General features: G+C 34.1%; 2 protein-coding genes across 2 annotated transcripts; both read right to left on the bottom strand.

Moving 5' to 3' along the window:
- On the bottom strand, nucleotides 1,810-2,886 carry LOC104744015. The gene is made up of 4 exons (XM_010465046.1): nucleotides 2,706-2,886; nucleotides 2,428-2,564; nucleotides 2,149-2,208; nucleotides 1,810-1,911 (listed from the first exon to the last, which is right to left on the bottom strand). Exons 1-4 carry the CDS (start codon nucleotides 2,728-2,730, stop codon nucleotides 1,810-1,812), a joined length of 324 nt encoding a protein of 107 aa, XP_010463348.1. The 5' UTR covers nucleotides 2,731-2,886.
- LOC104742563 lies at nucleotides 8,836-10,369 on the bottom strand. Its single transcript, XM_010463579.1, has 5 exons — nucleotides 10,258-10,369; nucleotides 9,979-10,115; nucleotides 9,700-9,759; nucleotides 9,369-9,464; nucleotides 8,836-8,906 (listed from the first exon to the last, which is right to left on the bottom strand). The coding sequence occupies exons 1-5, from the start codon at nucleotides 10,280-10,282 to the stop codon at nucleotides 8,856-8,858; spliced, it is 369 nt and encodes a 122-aa protein (XP_010461881.1). The 5' UTR covers nucleotides 10,283-10,369; the 3' UTR covers nucleotides 8,836-8,855.

Below are 13,378 nucleotides of genomic sequence, written 5' to 3'. Positions count from 1 at the left end.
TTTCTTATAATTTTCTCTGCTCTCCTCCGTTAGGTTTTTCATCTTCTCTTCTTGGCCTTGATGAATATCATCTTGTTTTTGCTGTAAATACAGAACAAAAGTTCAGTTTTAGGGTCATGAAAACATCCATTATATGCGCAAGACAAACTTCTGTTTTGAGGTTTATTCAGAAGAAGCAAAGCTCATTGACATAATAGTATATTATTTTAGGACAACATAATTACGCATATTATATTTGGTCAATCTATCAGCAATTATACAGAAAAAAAAACTTAGAACAGAGAGTACAAGGAATGACCAGAAACTACACACTTACAAGGATAAAATTTTTCTGATCCAACTTCTGCTGGATTTTGAACAGCTCATATGATAGGTCCTGAAGAATATAAATACAGAGAAATAACAAAATCAATTTAAGATCAAATCCACTCACAATTAACTTAATCATAAAACTATGATACTAGTAAAAATTAATTGATGGAGAATCATTTGATTGGGGATTATAATGTCCACTACTTGATTGAGCATATAGCTAAAGTTCTTAACAAAATTCACATGAAAAGTAAGAGCGGATACAGTTGAACAAGTGGGGAACCTCGTTTAAAGCTTTGGTTAAATATGGCGAAGTCTGACTTGAGTCTTCTTCATGATGATTAGGTTTCTTCTTATCGAATACAGATTTGAGTTTTTCCATCGTCTTTCTCACCGTGTTCGGTTTTTTCTTTCCATCTTCTGTCAATGTTAAACCATGTGAAACAAAATTGAGACTTGTACCAAGAAACAAAAGTTAGAAACAAATAAACTAATAAAAAAACATTGATCGTAATTGGAAATTACACAGTGAAAACTAAAACCTCCAAGAAGAATTTTTACCATAACTTATGTTAACACCAATCATCTTCTTTGGTTGAACAATGATGAGAGAATGATAGAAATCGATGAAATCTAAGCATTTGTTAGGTTTATATACACAATCTCAGAAGTCGAATTTGGGAAAAGAAAATGCATGATTTAAACAAGGCAAGACAACATATAGGGCATAATTTGAAAACATATGTAAATACCATGTGTAATCTCTTATTAATATAATATTGTTATTTTTAATGCATTTTACTTATATAATTTTTACTATCATTGTATATTTTAATTGGTGAGAGACTCATCAATATAATAATTACTTTTTGTGTTGTTTATTTTTTTTAGTAATTTATATTTACTTATTTAAAATAAAATAATTTCATATCTGATTACATTTTAAATATAATCAATTTTATCAATTAGTCATATTTGTTAATACAATCTACAATATTAATTTATATAAATTTTTAATTTCTTATAATTTACAAATAAGTTAAAACAAAGCTTTTGTATAACACATGACAAAATCTTTAATTGTTAAAATTTACACGTGTCGCGATCACATTAGTTACTAACTTTGAAAACAAAGGTTTATATAATAACAGAATATTAAATAAGCTATCAAATCATTCACCGATTTAAAAATTTAAAAAGATTACATTAATTTCTTATTTTTATTATATTATGTTAACCACTAATTTTAACACATTATACCTTTTAATACTTTAATCTCTTTTCTGTAAAATTTTCTTTTTACTATATGATTATAATAAATAATAATTGTAATTAAATTGCAAATATTTTCTTTATTAGTTACACGTATTTTCCTTATTAATTGCACATATTTTCTTATTGAAATTAGTAATTTAATATATAACTTTCCTAGAATTAGTGATATAATATATTAATTTTGGTTTTATATACTTCCAAAAAATATTAAATGTAATCCTTTTAATTTAGGATTTTTTTAATTTTCTTATAATTTTCTTTGCTCTCCTCCGTTAGGTTTTTCATCTTCTCTTCTTGGCCTTGACGAATATCATCTTGTTTTTGCTGTAAATACAGAACAAAAGTTCAGTTTTAGGGTCATGAAAACATCCATTATATGCGCAAGACAAACTTCTGTTTTGAGGTTTATTCAGAAGAAGCAAAGCTCATTGACATAATAGTATATTATTTTAGGACAACATAATTAAGCATATTATATTTGGTCAATCTATCAGCAATTATACAGAAAAAAAAAATTTTAGAACAGAGAGTACAAGAAATGACCAAAAACTACACACTTACAAGGATAAAATTTTTCTGATCCAACTTCTGCTGGATTTTGAACAGCTCATATGATATGTCCTGAAGTATATAAATACAGAGAAATAACAAAATCAATTTAAGATACAATCCACTCACAATTAATTTAATCATAAAAATATGATACTAGTAAAAATTAATTGATGGAGAATCATTTGATTGGGGATTATAATGTCCACTACTTGATTGAGCATATAGCTAAAGTTCTTAACAAAATTCACATGAAAAGTAAGAGCGGAGACAGTTGAACAAGTGGGGAACCTCGTTTAAAGCTTTGGTTAAATATGGCGAAGTCTGACTTGAGTCTTCTTCATGATGATTAGGTTTCTTCTTATCAAATACAGATTTGAGTTTTTCCATCGTCTTTCTCACCGTGTTCGGTTTTTTCTTTCCATCTTCTGTCAATGTTAAACCATGTGAAACAAAATTGAGACTTGTACCAAGAAACAAAAGTTAGAAACAAATAAACTAATAAAAAAACATTGATCGTAATTGGAAATTACACAGTGAAAACTAAAACCTCCAAGAAGAATTTTTACCATAACTTATGTTAACACCAATCATCTTCTTTGGTTGAACAATGATGAGAGAATGATAGAAATCGATGAAATCTAAGCATTTGTTAGGTTTATATACACAATCTCAGAAGTCGAATTTGGGAAAAGAAAATGCATGATTTAAACAAGGCAAGACAACATATAGGGCATAATTTGAAAACATATGTAAATACCATGTGTAATCTCTTATTAATATAATATTGTTATTTTTAATGCATTTTACTTATATAATTTTTACTATCATTGTATATTTTAATTGGTGAGAGACTCATCAATATAATAATTACTTTTTGTGTTGTTTATTTTTTTTAGTAATTTATATTTACTTATTTAAAATAAAATAATTTCATATCTGATTACATTTTAAATATAATCAATTTTATCAATTAGTCATATTTGTTAATACAATCTACAATATTAATTTATATAAATTTTTAATTTCTTATAATTTACAAATAAGTTAAAACAAAGCTTTTGTATAACACATGACAAAATCTTTAATTGTTAAAATTTACACGTGTCGCGATCACATTAGTTACTAACTTTGAAAACAAAGGTTTATATAATAACAGAATATTAAATAAGCTATCAAATCATTCACCGATTTAAAAATTTAAAAAGATTACATTAATTTCTTATTTTTCTTATATTATGTTAACCACTAATTTTAACACATTAAACCTTTTAATACTTTAATCACTTTTCTGTAAAATTTTCTTTTTACTATATGATTATAATAACTAATAATTGTAATTAAATTGAAAATATTTTCTTTATTAGTTACACATATTTTCCTTATTAATTGCAGATATTTTCTTACTGAAATTAGTAATTTAATAGATAACTTTCCTAGAATTAGTGATATAATATATTAATTTTGGTTTTATATACTTTCAAAAATATTAATTGGAATCCTTTTATTTTTAGGATTTTTTAATTTTATTATAATTATTAAATAAAATTTATTTTCACACATATCAAAATATTATCGATATATTTGATACGTGTCGCGATTATATGAATTACTAACTTTGAAAACTAAGGTTTATATAATAAGATATATATTATGATATGTAATTGTTTGAAAGTAGCAATTGCGATTGAGAATTCTAATTTGTAGGCTATACATTAAAAGGAAATGTGTTTGTAACTTGTTTCGTGAATTAAAAAATGGTGGTCGTCTAGCGAGGTAGTATATAAGAAAGAGATTAGTTTTTTGCGCCCTTCACTTCAATTTCGATAATATATATATGTTAAATTTGATTTGGAAATTTGGCTAAGGGTTGAAAGGGAGCTTCACACGTCGTGGATCAGAAAGAGGGATATCTAGAAAATGTAGATCTGGTGTAGGGTCTGTAATCAAGACTTTAGAAACATTGAAGAATCCAGGGATGATATTTCATTGTTGTCCTTATGGCTCAAAGGAGAATAGTGGTCATTTGTTCAAATGGACCGATGTATCTATGGTGGAAGAGATGGAAGTGGTTGAGAGTGTTGTTGAGAAGATACAAGTAGATGTGGGAAGCTTAGAGAAAGGCTTTCATGATGTGAAAGCTGAGATGGAGAGTCTAGCAATGAATAGCTATGAAACTGAAATACAAGGCATAAAAGCTGTTGCACATGGATGTAAGAAGGAGATTGGAGAACTCAAAGCCATGATCATTTGTTGTGAGAAAGAGGTTCAAGCACTACGTTGCTTCAAAAATTTGATTGTGTGTAGTTTACTTATGTTTGTTTTCTATGTTATAATCTTTTAAGAAAAACAAGTGTATGTAATGTGATGGAGTTAAAATGCTATAAAGAGTGATGATTTAGATGCCAAGAGTTGACCTTTGAAAATCTTCCATTCAGCCGATTCAATAAGTAGCCAAAAAAGTACACAACAACAAGCATCCTACATCCGATCAATAAGTACACAAAAAAACAAGCATCCTAAATCTTAAACATATCCCAAAAAACCATCATCCTAAACATTTAATCTAAACAACATCCTAAACATTTAATCAATTAATCACCAAGTGAAAGTTGTGATGGTTGGCTTGATTAGCTTGCTATACTTGCTTGGCTTGCTTGATTAGGACACCTTTTTCTGTTATGTCATGGCATCCTACACTGAGCACACTTCAAAGTAATTCCTGCTCTGGTAATTTTAATCTTCTTTGGTGGAGCCTCATCTTCTACTTCCTTTGCTTGCTTTTCTTTTTCTTTGGAGATTCATTCTTGCCCTTGATTCGTTTTTGTTTTTTCGTTCACCCTTTAGCAACTTCTCTAGGTGGCGGTTGAGTCTCTGTTTCACCGGATTTTCTCCAAAAGTACATACCATTAACTCTTCTCATTGTCTCATTGTACTGAGCCACCAATCTTGATGTCAAATACCAGTCAGAGTTAACAAAATCCTCAGACTTTAGATTCTTCTTCATCCCAATTACACGCAATACATGACGATAAGGAATTCCAGTCATATTCCACCTTCTACATGCACATGTTTTTGCATTCATATCAACCCTGAAACCATGATGAACATGTTCGGCCACCTCATAATGACCATTGCCACATGGGATTACCTGACAATACTTCATGTGTTGCTGCTCTTCTTTAATGGTCTTAGCAACTTTCTTAGTATACTTCCCCTTGTGCTTTTCAGCCTTCTTTCTTCTCATTTCATTTCGTACAGGCATTGTCGTCTTATGGTCTCCAACATTGCTACCAATGGCATCTCCCTTGCTTTGTTGATAGCATTGTTGTAAGACTCTGAGAAGTTAATGGAGACATCTTCACACACTGATGTGCAACTGAAGAACGCACGGCTACAATTCTCTGGATTCTTCGACATCACAACTTTATAAACACCTTGATCAAACTTCTTTAGTTCTTCAGTGGCTCTGTTGTAGTCTGTGTCATTGAAACTTTTAGCAACAGCCCAAAATAGATGTTTAGGCAGCTCTTTACCTGGATATGCTCTCCTAAGGTTCCCATAGATGTGGCATGCACACATACGATGCTCTACATTGGGCAACTCTTGCTCCACAGCAATAAGCAAACCCTATCATAAAAAGAGTAATTGTCTCAAACACATATTTTAAGTAGAATGTAGATTAAATTTTCAATAAAAGAAAGCCAACTTACCTTCTGTCTATCTGAGATGAGACTAAATCCTTGTCCATATCCAACTATTTGTATTCTCTACTGGCACAATAGCCCATGCAACAAGGAAGAGCTGGTTGTTGGCATCTCGTCCTATAGCTGCCAAGAGTTGACATTTGACATTGTTCTTCAAAAAGCAACCATCTATCCCAAATATTGGTCGACAATGAGCAACAAATGTTTTCTGGAGTGCTGCCAAACAGACATAGAACCTGTCAACCTTCTCAATATCTTCATCAGTTCTCATTGTTCCCACTTCAACAGTCGATCCCGGGTTAGAACTAACAAAAAATTAAGCAAGGTTAGAGATGGGAATCGGAATGTAAAAATTTATGCAAATATAAGAAGAAACACTTACTCAAGTATCTCTAGATGGTAGTCCTTTAGTCTAGAAAATTGCTCATCATGTTCATCTTGAATGATTGCCAATGCTTTTTTCTTGACTTTTCTACATTGATCTGGAGTGACCACCAAGTTGTAACAGTCCTCCATTACTGCTTTTGTTGCCTTCGGCTTGAAAGTAGGATCATTCCTAATGTCATCCAATACTAACTTAGCAATGACCCCATCATTCACTACCTTGCTATATTTGTTTGGGATACATGAATGGAAATCATTGCATGACACGACTTGGAATGTGTTCTTTTCTTTTTGAAAAGAACAATAGATTCTGAATTTGCAGCCACCACCAATAGAGCATATCACTTCCGATTTTTCAGAACCCCATCTTGAATACTTCACATTAGTTCCTTCCTTAAGCGCATACTCAACAACAACTTCCTTGAACAAATGTATGCTGTCAAATACTTTCCCCAATCTTATCTCTCCACTGCCTTTTTTATACCTAAGGTATTTTTTGGATCCACCATCCTCATCATCTGAATTCTAAGGAGTGGCCTTGGAATCGCAAGCCTCATCTTCCTCATCATCATCTACTCTACTGAAACAATCCTCATCACCTCTAACAGCATAAGTTCTATCGTTGCCTCCTCCACCATCTCCATCATTATTGACTCCTTCTTGACCACCTCCATCAATGTTTTCTTCTTGACCAGCTCCATCATCAGAAATCGCATCCTTCTCCACATCCCATCTTCAGAAATTGCATCCTTCTCCACATAGAGTTCTATTGATCTTGTCCACAGCGCAGCTGAACAGATTCTCTGGAAATTATCGGATCCATCATACAACAACTTCAACTCTGAGAACATCTCGTATGGGAACTTAAACCAGATCCTTTGTCCAACCATAGACAACCCAAGCAACTCCACCATGTTTGCAAATATTATCTCCGCCTTGCATTCAAGAGTACGAGTCTCGCCTCCAACATATGCAACCACAGACCATTGAAAACTTGAAACTTTCCATTAAAGTAGATAATGAATATTGGATCTTCAGGTCTACAAACAAAAACAAAAACAAAGATTGTTCAAAACCGAGATTTTCTCTAACACACACACACACACAAATTATACACTACTTATATAAAGACCCACTATTATATCACATTTGTGATGCAATTACACAAAAAAATCCATCAAACTATCAAATGCTAATCAATCGATGAACTTTGAGATTGAGAAATTCCGAAAACGATTTTTTGAAAATTACCGGTTTAGAACTGCAGGTGCGACTTCTGAATCACCTTCATCCCCGGGAATCATTACCTTCGGCTTCAGAAAATGCCTAAATTGTAGGGTTCCTCCGCCGCGAGAGAGAGAATATCGGGAGAGAGGAAGAGAGATTTCAAAGATAAATAAAAAACAATGTCGTTTTGGGCAAAAATCTAGTTTCTCAGTTTTCCCAAAACGACGTCGTTGGAATCACTGTGCACACGTGGAATCCACGTCAGAATGATTAAACGGAGGATTAACAGAGTTAGACCAAAAACATGTTTTGGTAAGTTATGGCACAACAAACCAACTTGGGGTATGGATTTAAAAGTCCGGGTACGGAATTCAAATTTTTTAAACCTTAATGAATTTTTAAACACGATCAATAGTCAAATGTATGAATTCAACACAGTCCATTTATGGGGTTTGAAAAAGCCGTTTTTCCTTTTACTTGTTGACCAATGTTGTAAAGTTATAATCCATTATTTGGGGGATGGTGTTTTTACAGGGTTGGCATAAAAAATCTACTATATATACTCAAACCCTTTTCTTAAGCCTCGAGTAAGAGTTTTCTCAGTGCCCATAATGATATCAAATAATATTTTAATATGATCATTCAATTTTCTATAACTCTTAAGTAGTCTCTAATATATACATTGTAACATTGTTTAATGAGTATTTCTATTGTTAAGAGTTACGGTTCGAAACCACCCTTTGACTTCGTTTTACTCTTAAGAAAGCTTTGACAAATATTATCAAAATTTCGATGTCAATCTTGAAGGACTAAAACCAATAATTCTAGATTCATATATACAAACTTCTTGGTTATAAGAAAAACCTAGCATAACCATAGTTCTACTAATCGTTATTGTCTTTCGAATGAATTATCGAATAGCGCTCTAAAACCTAAGGTGTAATTTTGTTTATTCGGGATTATTTTTTTGGTCCAACTGTTTTAGATATTCTTAGCATTTTTCAGGACTGCCAATAACAATTAAATATTTAAGGTTACAGGTGCACTTCATATGACACTTATCAAAGAAAACAAGATGATTATTGTATGCGTAATCGTTATAATATACTACACAGTTGTGTTATTTTGTGTCATGTAAAAGGCGAACAAAGTGAGATAAATAGACCAACAACTTTACACTAACGCGTACGCTGCTGTACAATTTAATGGTTTTTTTTACTTTACTTGCTTGTAAAAAACAGTGGGGAAATACTTTGGTGTTAACGTCATGAATATAATAAAAAAGGAAATAACCCTTTTAAATTATTCTTTATTATTTTTAATCTTAATATATCTTATATTATAAATTAGCATGATATTAATAACAATATAAACTTGATATCTCAAAACATAAACATGTATTCAAATTGGTGTATACCATGAATTCGTTCCCTTTGTTTCCTTGTTAAGCATCTGTCCACACAAAGAAACACCAAATCAATTTTTTATGACATCAGTAAACATGGTTTACCTATATCAATATGATTGGTTCAAAAAATATCAAGCGATTGCAGATGATAAAACTACTAAATATGTTCCTCCACATGAAGATCAGTAAATACTAAGTACCAATAAATAATTGAAACAATACTACTGCAGCATGAAACATACAGTTTCTTCAGATAAGGTAATTAAGGGCAAATAAAACATTTTCTAAGTCCACATTCCTCCTCCTCTATTTAAATACCCTCCAACATAACCATTAACATGCAAAAATTCTTTTATATATCGACAAGATGTTCAAGTTCATTTATGTCCTACCTTTTTTAATATGCTAACTAACTATGCTCAGAGACTAAGACAGGGAAAATAAGAATACCAATTTATAACACTGGGAATTTATGTTTGCTATAGTATATAGTGGTGGAATGTTACATGTAAAACAAATGTGTTGCTGTTCAAATCTTTAATCTCCTCCGTTAGGTTTTTCATCTTCTCTTCTTGGCCTTGACGAATATCATCTTGTTTTTGCTGTAGATACAGAACAAAAGTTCAGTTTTAGGGTCATGAAAACATCCATTATATGCGCAAGACAATCTTCTGTTTTGAGGTTTTTTCAGAAGAAACAAAGCTCATTGACATAATAGTATATTATTTTAGGACAACATAATTACGTATATTATATTGGGTCAATCTATCAGCAATTATACAGAAAAAAAAACTTAGAACAGAGAGTACAAGGAAAGACCAGAAACTACACATTTACAAGGATAAAATTTCTCTGATCCAACTTCTGCTGGGTTTTGAACAGCTCATATGATAGGTCCTGAAGAATATAAATACCGGAGAAATAACAAAATCAATTTAAGATCAAATCCACTCACAATCAACTTGATCATAAAACTATGATACTAGTAAAAATTAATTCATGGAGAATCGTTTGATTGGGGATTATGTGTCCACTACTTGATTGAGCATATAGCTAAAGTTCTTAACAAAATTCACATGAAAAGTAAGAGCGAATACAGTTGAACAAGTGGGGAACCTCGTTTAAAGCTTTGGTTAAATATGGTGAAGTCTGACTTGAGTCTTCTTCATGATGATTAGGTTTCTTCTTATCGAATACAGATTTGAGTTTTTCCATCGTCTTTCTCACCGTGTTCAGTTTTTTCTTTCTATCTTCTGTCAATGTTAAACCATGTGAAACAAAATTGAGACTTGTACCAAGAAACAAAAGTTAGAAACAAATAAACTAATAAAAAAAACATTGATCGTAATTGAAAATTCCAAAGTGAAAACAAAAACTTCCAAGAAGAATTTTTACCAGAAACTATGTTGACACCAATCATCTTCTTTTGCTTAGACAATGATGATGATGAGAGAATGAGAGAAATCAATGAAATATAATTTAGGCATTTGTAAGGTTTATATACACAACCTCAGAAGTCGAATTTGGGAAAAGAAAGTGCATGATTTAAACAAGGCACAAGATAACATATAGGGCATAATTTAAAAACATATGTAAAGACCACGTGTAATCACTCTTATTAATATAAGCTTGTTATTTTTAATGAATTTTACTTATATAAGGTTTTTTTTATGATTGTATATCTTCATTGTTGAGAGACTCATCAATATAATAATTACATTTTGTGTTGTTTAATTTTTATCTAGAAAACTAGAAGAAGAAGAAACTATTTTGACCGCAATTGGTTGACTCTGCATTTACATATCACGATTCCGAACCAGTTTTGGTGCTCTTTAATGTGTCTTTATCAGATACATACTTATATGGTTGCTTTCTTTGACTGTCATAAATCATACTACTAACATTTATTTTATAAACGTAGTAATGAATGGTTATATATAAAGATGTTTGGACCACTGTAAATCAAATTAATCACAATTTTTCTTAATATTATTTGGCCTTTACACTATCATAATCATAAACATTAGTGTTATTTAAAGTTTAATTATAGTGACCCACACTCCACCTAACTCGAATGCAATTGATTTAGTTTGACTTGTGTAAAAACCCTCTAACCAAGCCGTAATTTCTTTTACGAGTTTTCGTTTGCTAGTTACAATGTTTAATTGACGAAAAAAAAAGTTACAATGTTTAGTTATAATTTAAAGGTTTCACCATCTTTTTCTTATATATAATGCTAGTCTCCTCGCTTCACTTCTCCTAGTAACGTGTGATGGGCCGGTTCTGGTTGTGGTTATGGCCCATGCTCCTTTGAATTTGGGCCATGAACCAATATCCAAAATGGATAGTTGCGGCAGTTGCCTCCCAAGTTTTTCGAACTGATTAGTTCGAGGGATTTTTGATCTTCAACCGGTCATTTTGGGAAACTGAATATATCCCTATCCCATGATTTGATTGAGGTAATGATGGGTTTTACTTCCCGAGCAAGGCTAGGGGTCCACTTTCTACCTTGACACGCTATAAGAGAGTGGAAAACGAGCCATGTCCTTTCGTATTCTCGGATAACCATTGCTTTTTTGGCGTATTAAGATAAACTCCTCTCTTCTCTTCTTTATTAACTTCTGAACTTGTTTGTTGTCTTTTGTTTTTGCTCTCGTTTTCCGTTTTGCTCTTGCTGTTCACCGGAGAAACTACTGCCTTTTTAGCCGACTTCCCTTATCTCTCTTCTGAAAGCCATATCTCCTCCAAAATCTACCCGAACAAGGCTGATAAACCTCTTATTCCTGGGGTTTTTGAGCCCCATCCATCGTCTATACTCACCAAGAACGACGCAGCGGAAATCAGGAGGTCTTGTGGAATTTCCCCGGAGATCGAGATTCGATTTCCGGAGGCTCATGAATCCCCAGAAAATCCTCCTCTAAGTTACTATTGCGCGTTCGAAAGCTTTTTCTCTGCTTGTGGGCTGTCCTTTCCACTTCCCGAGCTCATCGGTCAGATGATGTTCGAGCTGGGGTTCGCCCTACCCAGATGTGCCCGAACTTTGTTAGGACTGTTCTATGTCTTCAAACCCTGGCGGAGGAACATAGATACAAGCTATCTCTCGCCGATTTCCTCCACATCTATTTCGTGAAGATCGGGCGCACCAAGGGCACCCTTTATGTGAGCCCGCTCTCCGGACTCAAGGTCTTTGATGACCTTCCTGAGAAGGATGAGAAATGGCGGAAGTCGTTTTTCTTCTTTCCGGTCAACGAGCTGACCTTTGGCCACCTCGCGGGTTTACACGTGTCGAAGTGGGCTTCGAAAATTGGTAGCGTAAAACGCCTCATATGGCATTACATATTCTTTTTGCTTCTTTTTTTTTTCTGACTCTCTTGCCTTTTTTGTAGCTCATTTCGAGCGTGGTCAGCTCGCCTGGGACTCTTTTTCGTGCGAGCAAATCAGGGAATCCGGAGTAAGGTTCAGAAACTTCTCCTATATCCGCTCTTCCCCACCCCGCGTTCTCGACACCTCTTCAATGGGTTACCGAGAAGAACGAGCTCTCAAGAAGGAACTTGAGATCGCAGAGAAAGAGGCGAAGAGGCTCATGTCTAATGCCCTCGCTGAAGGCAAGGCTCGCATATCGGGTAAGAACACTGATTTCTCGACTTCTAAGGCGACCAAAGTTCATACTCCAATCTCGGCACCTACTACTGTTCCCGCCTCGGAGCCTGTTGTTGCTCCTGTTTCGGATCCGAACCCTCAGTGATTGTCATCTCGGACTCAACTGACGATCCTAAGGAGGACGAGGTCCTTGTTGTGGCTGCTGACAGTGGCTCTCAGCGAACCGACAATGATCCACAGCGAACTGAGCCATCTAGAAAGAGGAAAGAGCCAGAGTCCTCCTCTTCTCTTCGTGAGAAAGCCCATGCTCGTACCTCTTCTTCGAGGGATGGACGGAGTCGGTCTGAGTCTCAGGATAGAGTCCCCCTCTCAAAAAGAAGTCTGGAGAGTCCCAGCATGCCAAAGAGTCTGGAGGTTCCNCAGCTTTGCAGATGATGATCGAGTTCAACACTTCTGTAGCATCCTATGAAGAACAGTTGTTCGTCTCTCCCTCGGTGTCCGAAGTGGCCAAGCTTCAGGGCAAGGTGACCGATCTTGAAGGTCAACTGGAGGAGTACACTCAGCTAGAAGCTGAGAACGTAAATACTGTGGAGAAAGCCGAGCAGATTCGAGCTCAAATGAAGAAGGCCGAGGTAGAGGTTCTGGACCTCGGAATTACCAATGAGGACCTCAGGGGGAAGTTGAAGAAAATGGGTGAGCTGCCAAGAATAGGCTACATGAGGTCGAGCTCCGCAACCAGCTTCTAGAGGCTGGGAACAGTTGCGAGATGGAGAGGGTGCGGAGAGAAGAGAGGCAATCTCTGAGACGGAGTGTCCGTCCGCTGATTGAGGATGTGAAGGTTCACTTCGAAGAGCGGGAGAGGTTAGCCCTAGCCCATATTCGAGCTGTTGAGATTAGGGCGAACCGGATGTTGATT

This window comes from Camelina sativa, chromosome 14, assembly GCF_000633955.1.
Source record: "Camelina sativa cultivar DH55 chromosome 14, Cs, whole genome shotgun sequence".
Lineage (NCBI taxonomy): Eukaryota > Viridiplantae > Streptophyta > Magnoliopsida > Brassicales > Brassicaceae > Camelina > Camelina sativa.
Note: the sequence above shows the minus strand (reverse complement) of the source record. Positions and strands in the feature narration are given on the sequence as shown.

Excerpts from the sequence above, each read along its gene's own strand:
- LOC104742563 (XM_010463579.1), bottom strand. The coding sequence starts at position 10,282 with ATGATTGGTGTCAACATAGTTTCTG. Across the intron at positions 10,116-10,257 it reads TGGTGTCAACATAGTTTCTG|AAGATAGAAAGAAAAAACTG; the intron begins GTAAAAATTCTT and ends TAACATTGACAG. Across the intron at positions 8,907-9,368 it reads GCAACACATTTGTTTTACAT|ATGCTTAACAAGGAAACAAA; the intron begins GTAACATTCCAC and ends TTGTGTGGACAG.
- LOC104744015 (XM_010465046.1), bottom strand. The coding sequence starts at position 2,730 with ATGATTGGTGTTAACATAAGTTATG. Across the intron at positions 2,565-2,705 it reads TGGTGTTAACATAAGTTATG|AAGATGGAAAGAAAAAACCG; the intron begins GTAAAAATTCTT and ends TAACATTGACAG. Across the intron at positions 2,209-2,427 it reads TAACCAAAGCTTTAAACGAG|GACATATCATATGAGCTGTT; the intron begins GTTCCCCACTTG and ends TATATACTTCAG.